The sequence below is a fragment of the Erpetoichthys calabaricus genome, chromosome 10 (assembly GCF_900747795.2).
Source record: "Erpetoichthys calabaricus chromosome 10, fErpCal1.3, whole genome shotgun sequence".
NCBI lineage: Eukaryota > Metazoa > Chordata > Cladistia > Polypteriformes > Polypteridae > Erpetoichthys > Erpetoichthys calabaricus.
The window spans coordinates 125,700,961-125,724,853 of NC_041403.2; the positions used below are offsets into that span (position 1 = coordinate 125,700,961).

General features: G+C 38.4%; 1 protein-coding gene across 2 annotated transcripts in view; it reads left to right on the top strand.

The window, feature by feature from the left end:
• Window positions 1-23,893, top strand: part of mtss1 (MTSS I-BAR domain containing 1) — a 227,409-nt gene that overhangs the window by 173,413 nt on the left and 30,103 nt on the right. For both annotated transcript variants that reach the window (XM_051932832.1, XM_028811889.2), the window contains exons 7-8: window positions 22,579-22,736; window positions 22,821-22,928. In XM_051932832.1, the coding sequence (XP_051788792.1) occupies window positions 22,579-22,736; window positions 22,821-22,928 (266 nt within the window). The remainder of the gene's footprint in view (window positions 1-22,578; window positions 22,737-22,820; window positions 22,929-23,893) is intronic.

Consider the following 23,893-nt stretch of genomic DNA (forward strand, 5'->3'; position numbering starts at 1 on the left):
AGATCCATAACACACAGACAGACAGAGCACTGCGTAATACAGAGACAGACAGGCAGAGTACATGTGCCTTCCCTGTTTGTTTGTATATCTCTGCCTGTCTGTCTCTGTATTACGCAGTGCTCTGTCTGTCTGTGTGTTATGGATCTTGAAAAAAATAAGTTATAAGGATGGTTTGCTGACTTGGGGCACCACTGCCTTACTGTGCCACAGAGACGCGAGTTCGATTCCCAGCTTTGAAGAAAGTGTTTTTTTTTCCTCAAACGGACATTGAATTTATAAATTGGTATGCACTGTAAATCGTTAACTTTAAAATATCAATCGCGGTTATTTCTGTTGATTAATTCATGCTTTTTTACTTAGAGTCAGAACAGGAGCTTTTTCAGCTTATTCAGCTTCTGATCTGACTCAAACAGCGCCAGTATAACTTCACACCCAACCTGACGCTGTTCGTTTTCAAATAATATTGCATTACTTCGACGATGTTTTCTGATTGGTACTATTCGCGTCATAAAATGATTTCTTCAAAACGTCACATATATTTGTCTTTCTTTTTTTAAAATGTGCGTTGTAGCACTCAGCAACTGGCCACCTGCATGTTCTTGCACACACTAAACAAGACAGCGCTATATGCCAGGGGTGTCAAACGTACGGCCCGCGGGCCAAAACCGGCCCACTAGGGGGTTCAATCCGGCCCACTGGATGAATTTTGAAAGTAAAAAAATTAATAAAAGACACGAACTCGAAATTCGTAATAAAATGCAATTCCTAAATCATCCGCTAGGGTGTTAGTCAGATGAGAGGGGCGCACTGTGTTAGTCAAAGGGGAGGGGTGCACTGTTTTAATTAGAGTAAAAGAAGCAACAGCTCTGTCACTCTGTAGGCTACATTATTTTCTACTCACCTTGACACCCTCATTAGCCAAAATGTCTTTGTCAAAAAGGAGAAAAGTGGATACCGAGTGTAGGGTTTTCCAAGAGAAATGGACCACTTCCTATTTATTCACAGAGATAAATGGGAAACCTGTGTGCTTGGTGTGTAATCAACAAGTGTCGGTGCTCAAGGAATATAATATTCGGCGCCACTATGAGACTCATCATGGTGGAAAATACGACATCTTGCAAGGACGACTGAGGAGAGAGAAGATAAATGAATTGCTGGTGGGTCTGAGAAAACAGCAGTCAATTTTCACTCGGAGCCGAGAGGTCAGTGAAGCAGCAGTAAAAGCCACCTACGTAATTGCTAACGAAATAGCATTAGCATCAAAGCCGTATTCCGACGGTGAGTTTGTTAAAAGATGCATGATGAAGGCTGCAGAACTCGTGTGTCCTGAGAAGCGACAAGCATTTGCCAACATTAGTCTGACGAGAAACACTATGGCAGAGAGGATATCGGAACTATCGGCTGATTTAGACAGGCAGTTGAAACACAAGGTCAAGTCATTTCTTGCATTTTCTGTTGCAATTGATGAGAGCACTGACATTACAGACGTTGCTCAACTGGCCATATTTATTCGTGGAGTTGATGACGCATTGACCGTCACTGAGGAGTTCCTTGAGTTGGTGCCTATGAGTGACACCACAACAGCTGAGGACATTTTCGGCTCTGTGGTTGGCGCGCTGGACAGAGTCGGGGTGGACTGGTCCCGCGCCGTCAGCCTGGCTACAGATGGCGCGCCATCAATGATCGGAAGAAAAGCAGGTGTTGTGACAAAATTCAGAGAGAAAGTACAAGCCGCTAATGGAGGAGATGGTTTCTGGACATTTCACTGTATTTTGCACCAGGAGGCATTGTGTTGCAAGTCGTTAAAAATGGATCACGTCATGGAGGTGGTTGTCCGAACTGTTAATTTCATCCGAGCCAGAGGCCTGAATCATCGTCAGTTTGACTGCCTTCTCAGTGACAATCACGTTACTAATACCCTGCCATACTACACTGAAGTAAGGTGGTTAAGCAGAGGTGCTGTGCTGAGGCGTTTCTTTGATCTACGCGAGGAAATCGGACAGTTCATGGAGAAAAAAGGAAATCCAGTGATGGAATTACAATGTCAGGAATGGCTGCAGGACCTTGCATTTCTGGTGGATATTACAGAGCACTTGAATATTCTGAACAAAATGTTGCAAGGCCGCAAAAAAGTTGTCACACAGTTTTATGACAGCATATGTGCATTCAAGTTGAAGCTGACTTTGTGGGAGACACAGCTGTCAAGTGGTGACCCTGCACATTTCCCTTGCCTAAGAGAGGTATGTGCAGCAGGCATTAATGCTGACATGAAACGGTATAAAAACAAGATTGCAGGATTGCTGTGTGAGTTTGAGAAACGGTTTCAGATCTTTGGTGAACTCGAGAAAGAATTTGCAGTTTTTCGCTCACCCTTCACAGTCAAAGCTTCTGATGTCCCTGTCGACATCCAACTAGAGATAATTGATTTGCAATGTGATGCAGATTTGAAGGGCAAGTTTGCCTCAGTGGGCTTGGACACATTTTATCAATATCTCTTGCCAGGGTACCCCAAATTAACAGCCCTGGCTGCAAAAATTTTGTGCATTTTTGGGACAACCTACCTTTGTGAACAAGTTTTCTCAGTAATGAACATCAATAAAACAAAATTGCGCTCAAGGCTCACAAACAAGCACTTAGATGACATTCTGAGATTGGCTACTAGTCAGGACATGACACCTGATATTGATGCACTTGTGCAGACCAAAAGATGCCAAGTTTCAGGAGCAAAAACAAAGTAGTCTAGATGTGATTAACTCCTTTACAATATTGCTTCAGACACCGATTGCACTTAAAGAATTCAGTTCTGTGAAAATGAATTCTTGCTGTAGAAATAGTTAAAAAATGTTAAATTTAATGTAAGTTAACAGCTTCACTACAAAAGAGTTTGGTTTGGTGGAATCCTATTGTTCATGTAATGCCATAAATTTTAAGGTGCAGTACTATATTTTTCAGTTCCAAATACCTCTGACTTAAAGTTTTGTTTGTATTTGTGCAAACACTTGTTTTAAGAAATCTGAGGTTGTTTATATGTTTTGATATGTTGATATGTTTTGTAAAACATTTCATTAAATATGAAGATTTTCTAATGTACTTGTACTTCTTTGCACGAAAACAAAGGGAAAAAACATGGACTTACTATTATTTATAGGTAATTATGTTATGAATACTGCTCCGGCCCACTTGACATCTAATTAGGCTGTATGTGGCCCCTGAACCAAAATGAGTTTGACACCCCTGCTATATGCAATCATCAGATTCAAATGTTAAGTTATATAGCACAGAATGGAAATCAGCAGTTCTTAGCATTCCACCATGCAAGCTGTCATATCAACCGCCTACTGTAACTTGCTTTCTTTTTTCTTCGGTTATAGTCTTGAATAAAAGTGCACTTGTTTTGTTATACTTTTACATCAACATATGTTCCTGTGTTTGAGCTACATGGGCATGCTCAAAAAATACACGTATAATGCCACGAAAAGTGCATGCAGACACTTCAGTTCGCAAGCATTGGTACGACAATGCAGTCACAAGTACACTGCAGGGCTTTAGCGCGTCTTTATGTGAAAACAGCATCAGATGGGGAGTGTCTGATGATTGCATATGGCACTGAAGTTACTGCTCTTTACTATGCTTTCCTCTGCATGTCCTGGAGTACAAAAGAAACAGCATACAGCAACATGTGGGGACTGGCAATATTGGGGGAAAAAAACACGCGGTCGTATGTATCGTGATACACTGCAGAACTATAGAGCGTCTTTATGTAAAAACAGCAGTGTCAGGTGGGGGGCGGTAGGGATGGATCCTGAATGCGACTGAGACAATGAAAAGTGAATTTTAAAAAAATAAAGCTAACCCTTACAAATATCATAAATTACACCAGCTGTTACAGACTGAAATCAAATGTATCTTTTTATTCTAAAATAGTGAAAATAAGAACACTTCTCAAATGGGAGTTGTGCAAGATCGAACTCATGACTTTCTGATTCCCAGTCAGCGACTGATACTGTTACGCCACGGAAGCAGCGATAGTTAATTCATATCAATGTCTCACACTAAGGCGGGTTTTTTTGGCGGTGGCTTTTTTTTGTACCTTTTGTGAAAGTGTTTCTTTGATATTTGGAATTCAGGCTTCATACATTATATAGTTTATGCCTACATTTTGTCAATTGCTACTAGAATATATAACACGTTTCTGTTTTAACAATTTGTTTACACGCATTTCATATGTGTTGCATTTCTACAGTAATCTGTGTGTTTCAAATAACAATCTTATTATTTCTACTCTAAAACTCCACTTCACTCCCAGGTAATCAATCAAGGCATGAGCTGGGAAAAGCCTGTTTACGTTCTAAGTCGTTGGGGGGATGGAATAGCCAGCTGCTGGCAGCATGTCTTTATCAGTACATTTAGATGACAAAAGACGCTGGCGGAGAGGTGAGAAAGGTTTTAAGAAGCAATTTAAGGTGGGCCGGATATACGAGTTTTTTCGTAGGCTCTGGTAATTCTAGTGTTAATGGCGACAAATCTCACTGTCACGTCACAGGCATTCCCTCTGTGCTTGGAGGAATGCTAGACTCGTTGACTCGGCAACTAAACCTTGCGTGTGCGTGAGTTGTGAAATGTAAACAAAGGCAAGATGGCACCGACATGTGAAAAGGCAGCGAAGCAAGTGCAGAAAAGAAAACACTCGGCAGACGATGTTTTGCGCATTATCGCGGAGTCGAACTCTTGATTTTTCAGAATCGGATTTTATTGGCAGTGATCAGGAGATCGAGCAAGAGAGTGAGAAGCAGGCATCAGCTGATCAGACACCAGCCGATGCCGCGCCAGCGGATCTGCTGCCAGTTAAGTGCCTTCGCGCAGCCGATGCATCTACGGCAAGGTTCGCATGGGATAAATACACAGACATTGATCCGTTGAGAGCCGATCTGGCTACCGGAGTTTACAAGACGGCATGGCTTGCTGTTGGACACGACAGATCACCAGCTGCTGTACTTCAGGCTGCTCTCTCCTGATGCTGCTTTTCAGCTACTGTCAGACGAGACAAACAGGTAGGCAGAGATTTTTTTTGAATCGCGGGCTGCGTTTGCATCGCATTCTTGTTTTTCAAAGTGGAAACCCACAACGAAAGACTAGATGAAGCGTGCTGTGGCATTACAAATAGAGATGGGACAGAACTGGTGATATAACTTCAGGGAGCATTGGTCCAAACGTGTTTTGTCCCCTGGTGGCTTAGGTACGTGCTGCTGCAAAGTTTTATTCACTTCTGTAATAAACAGAAGCAAATCCCATGGGGTGAGCCAGGCTATAATGCCATACATAAAGTTCATAAAGTTTCAGAAGATGAAAAGAGGTGACAATACGGTTTTCATGCAGGCAGAAAACTTGGTGGCAGTGGCATGGCACGATGGCAAATGGGTGACTTGTCTCTGTACAGTACACACTGACAATATATGTGAGAGAGTGCAGCAACAGACAATTGAAAAATAGGCATCAAAACAACACATATTGTAAGGAGTGCAATGTGGCAATGACTGAAATTGGCTGCTTTGAGCGAGATCAGACTTTGCTGTGTAAAATGTATGTGATATGTATGTGAAATCATAGAGAATTCAGGCTCATACAACATGCAAGACAGTAACATTTGTCAAAAGTAAATATTTTTTGTTGATTTGATATGTTAAACAATTGCTTTGTGTTCTTTTTTAAAAAATGTTAGTTTTTGGAAAAATATTCAGCCCTGGGAGAAAAGAAACAAAAAAAAATTAGCCCTAAAAGAGTTGAAGCTGAAAGTCTGCACTTCAACTGCATCTAAGTTGTTTAATTTAAAATTCATTGTGGAAATGTACAGAACCAAAATTAGAAAAAAGTTGTCTCTGTCCAAATATTTATGGACCTAACTGTATATAGCACTTTTGTCACTGCTCGAAGGGCTGTGCACAAAAGGAGGACCTGGGACACAAACCCAAGATCTCCTAACTACGAGGCAGCAGCACTACCACTGCGCCAACTAGTTGGGTAATATCTCAGATTTAGATAATGTTTCCTGATTATCTTTAATTTTTTTTTTAATATTATATCTATGTCGTTATGGAAGCCCACCACCTTGATAGAGTTAGCACTGATATGTGTTGGAAGGGTGAAAGATGTAAAAGGTTTAACCATGATTTGTGCAGCTTTGAAATGTAAATGTTATTAAAATAAAGAAGGAATATACTTAGACCCCAAGCTGAACATTGTTTATTTTATGTAGTAAAAAAGTTAGATGCTTAGAACTTGAGTTCACTGTCACATACCGAATTTCTGAGCTGTTCTAGGTCATATAATTAAAACCCGAAGGTTTAATAGAACAGAGTTAAACTGGATTTGAGTCATCCACTTTGCTTATTAGAGTTGAGATATTTGGGTGAAGGTGATGAGCTTTACAGTATAAATACTCGGCTTGTTTACAATTTGTAATTGTGTCCAAAAAAAATGTAAAAATGACTTGCAAAAAAAAAAAAAAATCAAAAAGTACTGGCGGAGCTGTCAGATCATGTTGGGGAGCATTCACTGTTACAGTGCGTTGCCTCACCCACCAAATGACAAAACAGCTTGGGATCCTGGTTGGCAACCAAGGGAAGAGGCACGGTCCAGTCCCACCCACCCTCTATCTGCCCCAGCCAGGTGTTTCGTAGGTGTCCCCTTGACCTGGTCCAGCCACTCATGTCCTCAACAACGAGGATCCCAAAAGCCAGATCATCCTCTGGGAATCGCACTACATGTCGTAGTCCCGTAACTGACGCTTCCTCACAATGCAGGTAGTGTGCCTCATTCAGGACTCAGTGAGCAACTGCTCATTCGACACCAGTGGTTCCCAAGGATTCTCCAAAGACATACCGTACCAAAGGAGTCCAGTCTTCATCTGAGGACACTGGATAGCGTCCATATCTCACAACCATATAGCAAGACAGAAAGCACCAGGGGCCTCATGTATAAACGGTGTGTACGCCCGTTTCCACACTCGCATTGCAGTGTATTAAAACTAAACTTGCTGTAAAGCCACGCACATTTTCACACCAACTCAATCCTTGGCGTATGCAAGTTCTCTGCTCGGGTTTGCAAACTGGCGGGACCCAGCATCAAAGCAGTGCTTTTGTTCCAGTGTTGTTTCCCTTTCTTTTTTAGATGCACATCCATGACGGCTTTATCAAATACACTGAAATTAACCGCATATTGTTGATTAGTTTAAGGCATTTGATTGTAATCAACCCATAACAATATAATGGTCCATGGAATGGCCACACTATTCCAAATACCATAACTGTTTTAGCATTGTTACTCTCAGGTATTTATCCCACTGTATCTGAGTGTGAAATCACAGCTCTCAAGCAGCTGATCAGAAAGAGAATTATCGGTATACAGCATCAAGCACACGCTGCCTCAGCCATGCGCTATTTGAACTGCTCTCATACGGCAAACGGTTCAAAGCCTTTCCTATAGGGACCTCTCGGTTTACAAATAGTTTCATCCCAAGAGCTCTAAACGCACACAATCAGTCCATCAAGTGCTCCTTGTAGAACTGTTTGTACCTATAAGTACAATTACCTTACTGTAAACGTGCAATACAGTTATAATATTGCACAACCTGAGCCACTTTATAAAGTGTGTATTTACATATGATGACGATATCATTTTTAAGATGAAATGCAGCAAAATGTTTTTTACATTATACAGATACAATTTTAACATCATTTAAATCATTTTAACATCATTTAACATCATTTAAATCATTTAAAAGTAAACTTTTTAAATGTTCCTTAAAAGTTTTCAAGAATCTGCATTCCAAGCTTACAGATGGCTTGACATCTATTACAGAGCTGATTGTGTGGCAATTGGGTACTTATAGAAAGAAAAGCAAGGACAGGAATTGGGGGTTAGTACGTTTGAAAGAGACAGTACTGTAAATTATTTCACCGAAGGTCGCGCACGGCGCAGCAAGCATCTTGCATGAGGCAGGAACAATCTCTGGATGGGGCGCCAGCTCGTTACTGTCACTGCGCCACTGTGTTCCCATGTTTAATAATCTATATATTTAATTCACTAAGCCGGAAGACAAGTAGCCACCCATGGAAAGCACGCCGGAAGGGGTGTGGATTCACTAAGCCGCCGACAAGTAAGACACCCAAGACCATTGGATACGACGACAACTCGCAGAGCCACGCCCACCAACTCAGGCGCGACAAGTCTGAAAAAACGACATCATTTATGTTCAGCAGGGCTACAATACACATGCACCTCTGAGCCACGTTGACTTTTCGGTTACGAAGCACGACCGCGTGCACCATAGCAAACTGTTTTACACGCTACATACAGCAATTCGCATCCGCGACAAACATGTGTCTTCTTAGATGGTCCTGCAGGAACACGGAAGACGTTTCCCCACCCACCAACACTCCTTTTTTCCCGGCCCGCGTCTACCCTCGCTCTCTAGGCATTCACACTGCCTGCTCATGTGCCCGGACGCAAAAACCCACCGACCACCCAGTTAGTCCCTTTCGTCTGTGCTTTGAGTCCACATACACCTCTGAGCCACGTTGACATTTCATTATTATTTTCGGTTACGACACCGACCGCGTCCCCCATCGAAAACCTGCCTATCAGTCGGGTTTTTTTGGAAAACTGTCATTGATGAAACTGTTGCTCTCAAACTTCACAACATGGCTGTTGGCTTTGTTTGCCAGCATTGGGATAACTTCGGCGACGTGGTCACAAACTGCAACAATTCACCACACAAGGACGCCCTGTCTCTCGAGGCATTCACACTGCCAGAAGACAACAATGGGATACACAGAAAATAGCCATGTCAGTCAACGCAGATCAGACACCCAGGCAAACAACACTGAATAATCAATAGCTGCAACTACTTTGCCCGCCCCAACTCCTCATCTGAGTCGGTTTCGTCTGTGTTCAGCAGTGTTTCCCAAACTCAGTCCTAGTGAACCCCTGTGGCTGCAGGGTTTTGTTCCAACCAGATTCCTAATCATTAATGCCGGTGAAACTCATCAGGGATAAGTCGGTTTTTCAAACGCAGCCATGTAGCAGATTAGTCTAGCAGGATGTAATAATCCGAGATGAATGCGCACCCCCGCGCTGAGTGAAAAGCCAATGTATATTGAGTCTAGAAAACCTGATCAGCAAGTCTTTGATTGGCTGCAACAAAATGATGAAAGAACGGGCGCATTTTTTTCACACAAACTGAGTGGGTGGGTGTTAGTTAATTAGTTACTCAAAGGATTTCAAGATTTAATATGCACAATTGGTAACACTGTAAAAATGTTGCTCTCTCCAGAGTTCCATCTTTTCATTCACTTTCTGTTGTATTCTCAGACCAACTCGTTTTAGACAACTGTGTCTTTCCGGAAGTGTTTAGCATTCAATAAATAATTATGCATGATATTGAGCATTAACAGGTCTCTGATGCCCCTGGATGTCCCGTACTGCACGCGCACTACACTGAATGGATCAACCGGGGCTTGCATTTGTTCCCCACGAACGAGGAATTCCCAGGAAGTCCGGTTCATACGCTCCCACTGATTACGTCCCTACCCTTTATACCCAACCTCCGATACAACCCCCCCGATACTACCATGGTCGGGTGACACAAAACACGGCATCAATCCAGCTGTAAGCCGCGTTGACTGTTCATTTGCCTTCCATGGCCACCGCTTCAAATGTATTTCATTGAAATAACACTTCTTTCAATGTTATACAGATTCCTGCATCAGGTAACAGCACGTGCGCTACACTGAATGGATCAACGTGCGTCTATCCGGCGCAGAAAAGCGTGTGTAAGCCGTTGAACCCCATTCGTGCTGCAAACCGGGGAATTACCAGTAACTGCGTGTCATACGCTCGCACTGATTACGTCCCTGCCCTTTGTACATACTACCCCACGCTACTACCGTGGTCGGGTAACTTGGTGGATTATATATAGAAAAGCGCGGTGCATGTGGACTCTGCCCGAGCGCCGTCCACCCCCATCCCTAGGTCTGGGAGGAGAAGGCGCGATAGCGGTAGGCCAGTTTTCAGTCACGGACAATTGTGTGTTGGTTCGTTCCGTGCATTGTTACAATGTTACTTTTCTTGGTGATTTATTACATTACCCATTTTTCAAATGTTAATTTTCTCCCTGTGCTTAAAAATCATTAAAAAAAAGAGGCCTGATTATGCGGCGTATGGTACGCCGCGGGTTGGCTAGTATGCTTTAATTCTGATCATGAAAATGGTATCAGGTTTACATCTCAGTATTTAATTTATTCAGAGAGCTGTAATATCATGAATATAATGGATTCTGTGTCCTGTCGTAGGAAGAGAAAGCTCATTTAAGAAGCACGTAGTGATTCACACACAGAGCACATGGAAAAACACATACAATACAAAGCATTTAACGTGGTACTTTAGTTACAATGGTATTTGAGAAACTAGTAAATTAAACGATTTTAAGATGAAGTTTATGATGTTCTACTTTAATGACAAAATAAACTACGTGATTAAAATGGAAATTTCGAGATTAAAATTGACATTTTGAGCTTTTTTGCCACTGTGTGCCTATTTTTTGTCTTTTCTCTGTACCCTAATGAGCTTCCATTTGACTCTCAAATGATGGTGGGCTACGACTCGCCTTTTCACTGCAACATTGATATCTGACAACTTTTTTTATTTTGGACACTGTGCGACTTTGTGAACATGAACTTTCGAGTTTCTCCGACACACTGTCACTCAGTCAACTTCCTTTTGTTGTTTATACCACTGTTTAAACCAACAAATAACACATTTTTCCTTGCCTCCACTTGGTATTCGCTGAACTTCTTCTATTTTCCCCTGTGCTTTTGCCATTGTCTTTTCACAGAACGCTGAGCTTAAGGCCTATTTATATTGATTTGTATATTCAAAGAGGCGTAATTCTGGGAGGAGTTGGGGAGTGGCAGCAGGCACGTGCACGCACATTACTTTTTACGCTGACCGGGATTTATGTAGCGGAAGAACGTGGAAGTTGGAGTATGCACAGATTTATGCATCTGGATTTTTTTGTGCATACGCACATTTCCATTTTTGTCTGTACTCCACATTTTAGTGTGAATTCTACGCACGCCGTTATGCATGAGGCCCCAGGAATCTAAAGACTTGGATGATTCGCAGCCCCTGACCTTTTGCAAAGTTAAGAAACATAAAGCCACTTTCACCACGGTCACCAGACCAATAGGGATCGACACAATCCTAATAGCCAGCCCTGTCAGTGCCAGTGGCTGCATTGAAGTCACTCATGACCAGAGGGAGTGTCATCTCGTGGGAACCCATCAAGCACCGAGCAAAGTTGCAAGTAAAATGTCTCCCTCACTAAGACATCACTCACCGCTGAGACAACAGACAAGGCATCCAGAGAGTACCATAATCTTGAGTCTCTCATACGCTTGTTGAAAGGAGTCGTATCAAGACACAATCAGAAGAGTATCAAAATTGAGACCCGAGTGCTGCCGTGCAGCAGGTAACGCCTCAGCACTACAGCAGTTCTGATCCCCAACAGGTCTGACCCTATTGGCTCTCCGACAGTTTTGACTCTTTCTGTGAAGGGGGTCCCGAGGGCTTTCCCAATCCCTTTCATAATGCAAGCATCCTTCCTTTAGATGGCTGCAGCAGAGCTACTCCTGCAGAGAGCAGAAAGGAGTCCTGTGTGTCGTCTCAGAGCTGTGTGAAGCTTTTTTTTTTTTTTTTTATAATATATAACCGTGGCTGGAGTGACAATCCTGCCACCAAACCCCATAATTTCCCAGCAAGTTGGAGGACCACTTGCAAGGCCAGATGCAGTTTAATGTCATACGCAGGACAAAGGACCTTTAAGATAGGCCAAAATTAATGGATGTTTACCTTAAAGAAGTGTTTACTAGTAAAATTCTTCATTTATGCATTTTCTTTACTTTTCATCTGTAATCTGCACATTGAGTTTGCTTTTACTCCTTGGTAAATTATTTAGCTGAGTTTTAATAATTAACATATGAAACTCATAACATTACTAGAACGAATTTGCATCTTAAACCAGGTGAATTACAGGTTGAGTATTCCTAATCCGAAATGCCTGGGACCAGAAGTATTTCAGACTTTGGATATTTTCAGATTTTGCAATATTTGCACATACCTAATGAGGTAGTTAGGGCGACCTTTGATCAAGTAGGAAAATGCAGCAAAACCAGCTAATTCACGACTCAAGTATGTAGTAATTCATATCACTGAGCCGTCATTATGTGTATTGACATGACACATGACAAATATATTAAACCTTGTAAGTGATGAATATGATGTACAGACTGTATTTTATGTCCCTTTAAGAGGTCTAATTCTGTGTGTTTGCACTAAAGAACTTTGTTGGTTTTTCATCAATTTATTTAGGCTACCTGTTGTTGTTCTGGGAATTTCCAGGAGGTCTGGAATATCTCAGCTGAGTTTTGGCTCCTTCATGCCCGATATGCCTAACTGACTGAATAGACTCTACATTCAGTTTGTAAAAAAACAGAACATGTTTTTACCAACATAAAAATGCAATTTGCAGCAGTGTCCATTTTTCCCAACATAATCAGTGCAAAATACTGCACCCATTGCAATAAAAACACCTAGCTACAATGAAGCTGCTTTTGTTAACTGTAAGCTATGACATTTTCAATGATAGCGCAAGTGTTGTGATTTTGTTTCAGAAATCGTCGAATAGCATATTGAAAGTGTGTTGGCCGTTTTGCTGCTTCACAGGAGACCACAACCCTGGTTGTCAATCATGTGTTCTAGCTTTGTGGCACTTAACAGCACATACATTGTTCACATCCACTTGACAGTAGAAGAAAAAAAAATTAGAACTTAGATGCTGTCATGTCTGTACTCAAAACATTTTGCCATTTGGGGATGGGTATAGTGAACCCTAGTGTGAAATGAGCATTAGTAAGGCAGCTTTATGTGCAGTTTGATATTCTTGCAGTCATTTTGACATTGTAGCAGCTTGACAGCACCACCTTGTCCTGCATTTAAAAATAAGTTTATGCCTTTCTTATTAACATCCAAAGGAAATTATTTTGCTGTACATTTTTAAATGCTGTTGTAAGCATCATTGTTTCTTATGCTAGGTAAATAACAAACACTGTCTTCCCACTTAGGTGTATATAGCAAAATGCAGCCTTTTTCCTAGTCTTTTTTTTATTTTATGCTCTACTCTCATGTTGTGCAATATTCTCTAGTTTTGTTTGAGTGGGATTAGAATGTCTTGACATAAAGGGTCCCTTTGAATTTCTAAAATATCCTTCACATTCACATTTCTGTGCCATTTCACTATGGAATAGGAAAGTTAGTTTTATGGTCACACAACTCCATTCCGTATCTTGCAATCTTGTCTAACTGTGAGCATTTTTGTGTTACAAAATTTCATTTTAAAGAAAGATGTCTAAAATTGGCACTTTTTAATGATCATGCTGATTTTGGTACATGTGTTGATTTGTCTTGGCGTCTGTTTGGTGGTTTTACCCAAACCATACAAAGGCACCATTTGAAACCACTGAAAGCCAAATTATAAAGTGGCTTCTATGGTTGTTAAATTTGGAAAATTCCTTCATTTTCAGAGTGTTTGTCTATGCAGTTTTTTTTTTCTTGTACCAAGCACAAATGTGCTCTTTGAGGACTAAGCCGGGTTGGGCGGGAAATCTTGGAGGTCTGGGAAGCTCTGAAACATTTATGAAAGCCCTTAGTGTGTCATTATGATGAAGGGACTCTGTTCAAACTACTTTTGCAATTAGTTCTTTTAGAGTTAAACTGCTCCTTTCATTTGTTTAGTGACTGAGATTCTAGCTCAGCTTTAGCAAAAAACTGATGAAAAATAGCATTGAATTTTAAGAATTGAATTTTGCTTCTGAAAGGTCTTTTGATACTTTTGAATACATTACACATTGGCATAAATAGTTATATTATCTGCTTGATTTATGAAATTCCAAAATGGACCCGAGGTGCCTGAGCAAGTTGCACTACAGGATGTATGAGCTACATAATGTCTCTTTAATAATTTAGTGATATTGCTTCATGAGTTCTGAAATAACATGTCTTTAAAAGGTAGTCAAATTCATGCCATCATTAGTATATACATCCTTTAAGTTTGTCTGCTCAGGCATCTGTAGCAATTTGTTTTTAAATAATAATTTGATTGAGATCTGGGATTAAAGACACATTTATTGTTACTGTGTAGTTGAGTTTTTACCCATTTTGTTTATAGTATTATAAATGAAGTTGTTACAGTAAGGTTTATAATATGGGTCTAGTGGTCAGCTTATTTGATGATTCTGTTTGGATTCATAAATAACCTTTGCGCTGGTTGTATTTGAAATGATGTATTTCATGAAGTTTCTGTGTGTACCTTATTTCACGTTTGTGTTATCCTTGTGGGTTTCAATGGCACACTACCTTTACTTTAGTGGAAGTTTTTGGTTCACCAGTGATCTCGCTCTTGTAGGTTTCAACTACCTGTGTCACTAAAATGGATTAACTAAGATAAGAAAAAGGAAAGAGAGATCAGTACACAAGTAGTCTTACTGTTAAGCGGTATAGTATACTGGCATGATAGTTGGTGCCAGAATAATGTTTAAAACCTGATCACTGGCAATGCCGAGTTTTCCTTCCTGATCTTGAAGATGTACATGTTAGGTAAACTGGAAACTTTAAATTGAATAGAGGTGATTGGGAGGGTGATGTGTAACAACATTCTCAAACCTGCTTAATCCAATTTACATATAATCTGCTGGCGTGTTTTGCTCAAAGCAAGTATTTCCGTATTTCAGACAGAAAGTTAGTTTTTTTGAGTTCATTGTGTTTATTTCCTGTCCAGCTGACTTGAATTAAGTGAGAAGAAAGATTAAAATATTATTTACAGTATTTTTTCAGGTAAAATGGTTTCACTTTCATTTCAGCTGTCATTTTCAAAAAGATGTTATGCCTTTGACAGGGCAATTAATAGTAGGACATTCACCTTGTTGTCTTAAGTTTACTTTCGCCTGCGTTTTGGGGATCATTGTCATGCTGAAAGGTTAACTTTTAACTCAGATGTTCTTTTTTTTTTTTTTTTTTTATATAAGCAGTTTGAAATAGGTTCTCTTACAGTATTCATTGTTTTTCAATGCCTGATAGCATAGTGTTTTCACTACATACATAAGTATAGCATTTTCTTAAATATTGTCGTGCAAATGTTAACACTGCCATTTATTTCTTTGAAATTTTGTCAAAAAGGTCTGTCTTGGCCTCTTCTGACTATAAAACCTTTTCTTTCCTACGGTGAAATGAGTTCACTGTCAAACTTTTTGCTGAATTCTATGAGTGTATAACATGGATTTGTTTCAGTAGTAGGTAGCTTCTTTTTTGGCAACCTCTCGTGTATGGGCAGAGTGGTGCTTCTGAGGCTAGGGATCTGTTCTGGCAGTCGGAAAGGTTGCTGATTCAAATTCCATAAACATCAGAAGTGACTCATTGGGCCCTTGAACAAGGCCCTTAACCTGCAGTTGCTTCGTCCCAGGTATGAAGTTAATCTGCTTCCAGCCTTGCATGCAGGTCCTCCAACTTATCTTCGGGGTTGGTGGCAGGACTGGCACTCCAGTGTTCCAGTATGGTTCTGAGGTGTCACCCATTGCATGGCTGCACTCTGGTCCCAATCCATGTGGTTCTTCAACTGGTGGGTGTGGCAACGCGCTATTGTGCTCCCAACCTAATCTCTCTCTCTCTCTCTCTCTCTCTCTCTCTCTCTCTCTCTCTCTGAATAAATGACCCCCAGATTCTTTACTTCTACCCATATTTATTAAAGAATCTATAATTCATTTCTGAGATTGTCTGTTTTTTTTCTCTTGTTTAGTTTAAAGAAAACAGTACTCATCCATTTTTTATGACAGTAAAACATTAGGTCATGTGAGGCTGTTGATAGATAAATCCATGTGCCCTTGGCGTAGTTGTGTTTCACTTTGTATTAAAATGAAGATGTGTGTTTCTCAAGCATTTCATGCAGCTGGTAAAGTGGTGGAAAAAGTTGGCAAGGTTGTATGTTTGTGTGTATGTTTTTTTTTTTTGTTTTTTTTTTTTTAATTGTGCTTTTGAGTACTTTTACGCAACTGAGAATACCTTTAGAAAGGTAGTCTTTTTAGCTGCTGCTTTCACTGATTTATATCATGCATTTTGTGCTATGAACACATTTTTCTGCATTTGTGCTGTTAGTATATTTATATTGTAAACCTTTTGCTCTGACTACAGTATGCCTTCCTTTCAGTTTTAGTATGACACATAGATGTTGAATTTTGCACCCAAATGTATGATTTATCTAGCTGTATAAAGGCTGTCTGAAAACACACTAGCTGATCTGCTTATACCCTTGCATTCCCCTTTAGTAATACCTTCATAAGGTTGGTCTAAAAGGCAGAATTGGACAAACTTATTCTTACAGGTACACAATGGATGTTGGTTTTCTTGTAACCATTCTGGTGGAAACTCTGGTGCATTCCTCCCAAGCCTTTCCACCCATGATCAGCTATGCATACTGTATTTATAAGCAAGATAAAAATTTAAAATGTACATGTTCTGATTACTTGGAGCTTTGAGATAAAATGAACTAATTTTGAATTAATATTAAATGTTAATTTCATTAGTCCATCACTGTTAGGGTTAGTTTCTTTAACTAGATGGCCTCACTCTAGATTTAAGTTTGTTACTCAGAAAAAACAATGCCATGTGTTACTTGGTATTTTTTTTTTTTTTTTTTTTTTTTTGAGTATAAGCTCCAGCACAGTTGCACTTTGTATGCATAGTATGAAAGGACTGGAGTGGCCACACTACTACCCTCGAGTCAGTGAAATATCTACATTAAGGCATCTTAAAACGACATGTTGACAATCTCGATGACCTTTCTTACACACACACACAAGTGAGCAGCAAAGGCTGGTCTACAGACACATTCCACTCCTCACAGACTGTTTTTGTTGCTGTTTGTTATTGTCTGGCTTGGATATGATGGGTTTGGTCTGCTTTCTGCCTAGAATGCAGCTTTCTTTCCTTTTTGGACAATAAAAGAAAATCCTTGCTTTTTAAATTTTTTGAAGCCTGCCCTGTGAAGTTCTTGGTATCTCTTTGTAATATATACAAGTACTCCTGCTGACTGCTGGGGTGTCCGTTCAAGTGCATGTAATGTGTCTTTTTGTAGCTTGCTAGGTTATATTAGCTCTCACCCACCCACAAGTATTTGTGTAGATGTACAGACAATGTGCCTTAAACAGACCAACAACACTTTTTTGTTACCATGTGATATCTTATTCATCCAAATTTCAATCTTTTGGTTGGTCTGTGTCATAGTAAGAACCCCTTTAAATTTGTAAAAACATGCTTAAACTACATTGGATCCAGTTTGAGTTGTAATGTTTTTTGTCTGGAGTAATTTGTGAAACTTTGCATAGTCTGCTCAGGCATATCTGTTTAGCGCCAGTCATGCTGGACTCTCCCTCAGTTATCTTTCATGTTGGGTCACTTTATAAACTGTAAAAACATCCCACTAGTGCATTTTAGGTCACATAAGCTTGTTCTTCCCCTTTATTGTAATAAAAATAAGTTTACAGATTTAATTAGTGATATATAGTACTATATTGTGGAAAAGCAAATTTGCAATTATGTGCAGTACCTGCTAGTTTACTTTAGTATTGAAACTATGTACATTATCGTAAAGTGTAATTAGTTTACCATGTGGTCATGTATAAATTGTTTAACCTGTAATATGTGTGATTTTAAACTTTGCAGTAATTTTTCCAAAAGTTAAAAAAAAAAATCCTCAACAATTGCTTTAGTATTGAAACTATGTACATTATCGTAAAGTGTAATTAGTTTACCATGTGGTCATGTATAAATTGTTTAACCTGTAATATGTGTGATTTTAAACTTTGCAGTAATTTTTCCAAAAGTTAAAAAAAAAATCCTCAACAATTGAAAATCCAACAATAATTAATATATGAATGTACTTGAAACTTAAGATGGAAAAATGAATGTTGCTGTTATCAGTACATCTACAGCTTTCACATAATTTAGCATCATAAAGTTTAGATTTGATATTACAGAATTTTTTACATATTACACAAATTAAAATATTCTCTGTAATTTTAATATTTAATTTGCATCAAAAATTCAACTGCCAAGAGATCTACAAGATAACAGCCAATATAAACAAAGTCAGCAATTGATGAATTTAAATTGTATTAAAAGCAGGTGCTTCTGTTAAATTGAAACCAGTTATTTGAAGTCCAGTCATTAAGATAAGGCAAATAACTTCCAATATACTTAAAATAATTTAAAAAAGAAAGGTTGTGCAGACTTAAGATGTTCATTATGTACACTATAATGTTTGAGGGGAAGGGAGGTTAGGAACAGGCTTTAATACCACTCACATTTGCATGACGAAAACTGGCTAAAGTCAGCATGCAAGTTAGAAAGTAAATGCATCATCATTTTGGTGCAAATGTGAACACAAATCTCATGACTATGATAGCCTTGCATTAATTCAGGATTCAGGGAGGAGCAGATGAGAAATTCAGAATCATTCAGCTGCAGATGGATTTAATGTTGATGTCATTTTATATCACTTTTAGTCATGGACTATGTCAGATTTGCTAATTTTTCTCACCACGTCATGTCAATTTAGATGAGTAAAAATTGCAGTCCATGTCACATTTACTAACTGAGTGCTGACTTTATACCACAGTTGTGCTTGCCCCTTTTTCTGACAGCCATTAGTGTTCCGCCTGGTGGTGCTGGCACTATGAAAAGCTATGGCAAGTTCATCAGCAATCTCTGCTCTTACCGTCATCTCCTGTCATGGTATTTAAAACATGTAACATCAGACAGATGAGTCTCTCAAGTGTTATTTTGCAAAACAATAAATAAAATATTACCTTATCATAATAGTGAAAATGAAATGATTTAATTAATATCAGAAGGTTGCCAAAGCATAACCTATATATTGATTAAATCAAAGGAAAACATTCCTTGTCTAAGTCAGTAACACTTAGTAGGGATTCTATGATCAGATTTTTTTAAAAGTCTGATACTGATCACTGATTTCATGTTACTGAATTGTCTGATTCTATAACTTCTATTTATTAATTTATTCTCCAAATATACATCAGTACACGTATAGCGAAAAGTCACTTGTTAGCATAACTATTTGTTATAATTACTATATTTGTTTAAAAAAAAAAAACTTAAAATTCGAATTCAGTGTTGTTGGCTTAGTGTTTGAAAGTCCCAAATTTCACCAAGTAACCATAACAACCCCTTGGCCATAAAGGTAATATTAAAAAAAGATGGCAGTGACAACAAAAGCACATGAGTGGACCATGAAAGAACAGCACTAAAGGAAGTTATTGTAGTACAGGGGTGTTAAAACCCAGATCCTGGAAGCCCACAGTGACGGTTTTTGTTCTCGACACTTATTTAGTAACCAGTTACTACTGCTAATGAATTGGTTTGGTTGCTGGTTAAGGGGGAAAGAAGGATTGTGAGTCTTAAAGTAAATAAAATCAGGACAAGGGAAACAAAGGAGTTTGAATCTTAAAAAGTAAATAAAATTAATGCAAACAGTGTATTACCATTAGAAAGCAGTACTTTGTTAATAATTAAAACAATTAAATAAAATAGTTAAATTAAAACCTACACCTATTGTGTTCTGTTTGACACCCCCTTGTAGTATTTGATATAGAATGTGCATATAGTACCATTAGTTCATCTTCATAAAAGAATTATTGTAAAGCAGAAAAGTTACTCTAGGTACCTGTGTTCATAATGTGATGAAGGACACAAAATACTGTTTTCTTGATGCTCATTATTAAAGGCTTAACTATTTCTTGCTTATTAATCCCATACTCTCATTATTCCTCATCTCCACGTTCCTATGCATATCAAAGTTGATGGAACACTATAGTTAACTTCCACAAGTGCAACAGTGTGATTAATAGTGATTGTAGAAGACCCCCACCTTATGGATCTAAGCGAATTTGGTACCACGGTGGTTGGGCAGCAGCAGTCTGATTATTGTAAATAAATACCAAAGTAAATCTATATTGGCAGATGTTTCTGTAGGATTCAAGTCTCACTTTTCTCTGATGTGAATTTGTGGACCACAGTTGATCTGTAGACCACTCTTTAATAGCCACCAATACAAGTTTATAACCTGGTTTGCTAACACAATATTTTAGCTAACATTAGCCAGTCAATTAGAATATAACCATGCATTTCTGTTTCTATCTAGTGTAACTTTAATTTTTTTCAATAGTTTTTAAATCGGCCTATCAAATATGGGCTGCTGTTTTTGTGGTGGTGTATTGTTTGTATTTGCAGAAGATTTACACTGGTCACTCTTGCTATTTTATGAATTATAGCATTTAAAAAGTACATTAGATAGAATCAGTGTGTTAAAGCTAAATTTTAGTATGATAGTGACTTACTAGGTACTTACTAAATCATCAGTAATGTTACACATAAATTTGGGATCATTTTTTTGCCCCGCAGTTGGTTTTTTACTTGGAAAATGTTTTAATCTTGGGGGTATTTTTGCCCTTTGCCCCCATTATTTCCATTATTGACAGTCCAAGGATAAATGTAATTAATACTACTTTTCTCTCTTAAAAATTGAATGTTTCAGTACACATAACTAGTTTTATGAAGGTTTATATCCATAACTATACAACTTTCAAGCAGAGTTCTTAGAAACTTTCCTTTAAAACAGTATGTGTCATGCCATTTTTTTTTTAAGATGTAATGATATATACATTTTATACTTGGTAAAATATGATGAAACTGGAACAGGTAAAGGAATTACTACGTTAACCTTTGGCAAATAGTCTGTCTCCCTCCTGTACAAAATATGGTATGCTTTAATTTACATTAAAACCTTGGAAGGGTGCTGTAATTAGTAATAAGAATCCAGTAATATTTCTGAAGTATTACTATAATTACTGGTGCTGATAGTATAAAAGATGTTCTGTCACAAAAAATTTGTGATTTCCAATCATGCTTCATGACACATCAGTCTACTAATATTTCTTCATTTCTTAATGTTTTTGACTAGTAAAGATTTCATTCTAGGAAAAGGATGTATTTTTGTGAGTGGATGAAACAATAAAATTGGAAAAATGTTTATAGTCATTATGCCTCTATTTATGCTCAGTTGTGCCAACAATTTTGAGAGAATGCTGCCATCTATTGGTGAAATCCAAGATTTACAGTCGGAGCAACTGCTTGAGCCTCTTGGTACGATTTACTGCAAAGTAAAAAGTGGTTGCAGAAAAAAGTCCCAAAAGTAAACAGAGGTTCATTAAAATGAATGTTTAAATATGATAGATGAAAACCAATAATTCACAAGCAAAAACTCACATTTCAATGTGGATGATTTTTCTGAATATTTCTTCTTTTTAACCAAATTATTTAACTCTGTATTTTCCACTATTACCATACTGTTTGAGTAGGGATTTACATTATACAGTTATTATAGATCAATTTGAGACATTTTCATTGTTAAATAAATATTGCACAGATATATCTAAATTAGTAAACGAATAATAGGCAGCAACTTCTTTTCTTGTCTTTATAAAATTCTAAGTTATGCTTATAGGGGCATTATACTCATTTACCTATTATCATTCAAGAATTACTGCAGAACTGCAACTTTCAATTCCTACTTAATGTGCTGTAGCTGGATTGATTGAGCAACTCAGATTACCTTGAGCCCTTTCTACAGAAGGACAGACATATTCTCACTTTAGTCCTGGTTCTCTTATAGACTACACATTTGCATCTAGGATTTTATGTATTTTATTACATGCAACGTTCATTCTCTCTTGGTAAGTCTTTAAGGCCCTGACTCAACTCCAAAGTACAGTTGAGGCCAAAATTCACCATTTAATTCTTAACGTTAACTTATTATATAGGTGAAAGTTAGAGATTGTCCATTAATCTAAGAGTACTTGTTATTAATGTCAAGCATGGATGCAGTAGTCATATACAGTTGAAGTCAGAAGTTTAGATACACTTAGATTCCTTAAATCTCATTTTATAACTCCTCCACAGATTTTATGCTGACAAACTACCAAATATTAATAAAGTGCATGTAAACTTGTGACCCACTGGAATTATGATAATAATAGGGACATAATTGGGGAAAAAAATTACTTGTACCCTGCACAAAGTAGATGTATTAAACAATATGCCAAATTTACAGTTTGTTAGGTTTAGTTAATTTTGTTCTCTAATCAGTGTAAAGGATAATGGAATAAGAGCCAAGAGCACCTCATAAAAGTAATACAATCTTACAACCTGAGAATGATAAAAAGATTGTGAAAGTAAGGTAGATGGACAGCAAAATCAAGTATTAAAAATTGTAAATCACATTTATTAGAGAATTACTTGTTTCATAGGTGTTTGTTGTGAAACTTTTAAACCTTTAGGATTTATTTATTTATTTATTCATTCAAGTGAGTCTTCTTCACTGTTCTTATCATTTAGGCAAAGATGATGCCCGTCTGCAGCTAGACAGTGCCTTGCAAGACGTCAATGACAAATACATGCTGTTAGAAGAAACAGAGAAGCGTGCTGTATGCCGGGCTCTGATTGAGGAGCGTAGCCGTTTTTGCTCATTTGTCTCCATGTTGAGGCCTGTGCTGGTGGGTAGCTACATGTATTTAGCAATTGAGTCATCCAATAAAAATGTGGTCACTTTTAAAATGTCATTTTGTTTCCTTTACCAGGATGAGGAGATTGGAATGCTGGGAGAAGTGACACACCTTCAGTCAATATTGGAAGATCTTACAACCTTAACACTAGAGCCTAACAAATTGCCCCCAGCAAGTGAGCAGGTTAGTTAGTGACGAGTAGGAAACAATTTGTTTTAAAGTTTTTACATTCTTTACATTTTACATTTTTTATATTTTCTTGTGTATTTGTCAGAAGTGTAAATATAAGCTTGCTTTCTCCATGAAATGTGGACTTTCAAACAATAATAATACATTTTATTTATATAGCGCCTTTCTCATGCTCAAGGTGCTTCAGAGTTTTAGAAAAAACAGCAGGGTATATATCACATTGGATACAAATGTTTTCCTGAATAGAACAATGAAACAGATAACAAAGCATTAAATAGGATAAAGAACAATAAACCAGAGTAAAATACTAAATTCAATACTAAAAGAAAAACCTAACAAACTAATTTGTGATACAACACACACACATTATCCTGAGCACCTGGACAGAGAGGTAAACTGAAAGAAAGGGCAGAATGTTAAGTTAAAAGCCTTCCTAAATAGATGAGTTTTAAGTTGTTTTTTAAAAGAATGAATGGAGTCAGCTGATCTAAATAATTTCAGGATGTCCCTGCCCAGGATTGGTTCCTGCCTTGTGACCTGTGTTGGCTGGGATTGGCTCCAGCAGACCCCCGTGACCCTGTGTTCGGATTCAGCGGGTTGGAAAATGGATGGATGGATGTCATTCTAAAGTCTGGGTGTTATGGAGCTGAATGCCCTGTCACTCAAAGAGTGCAGGTTAGTGTGAGGAACAACAAGATTACCAGAATCAGAGGACCTTAGTAGGCAAACAGGAGCATAGTGATTTAGAAGGTCACTGATATAGTCCGGTGCAAGGCCATTTAAAGCTTAATAGAATTTTATATTCAATCCTGTAAGACACAGGGAGCCAGTGAAGGCGAAGCTGGATGGTTATGATGTGCTCACTGTTGCTGGTTCGAGTAAGGACTCTTGCAGCAGAGTTTTGAATCAACTGGAGCTGTAATAGAAGATTAGAAGGGGGCACCTCCCAGCAGTGAGTT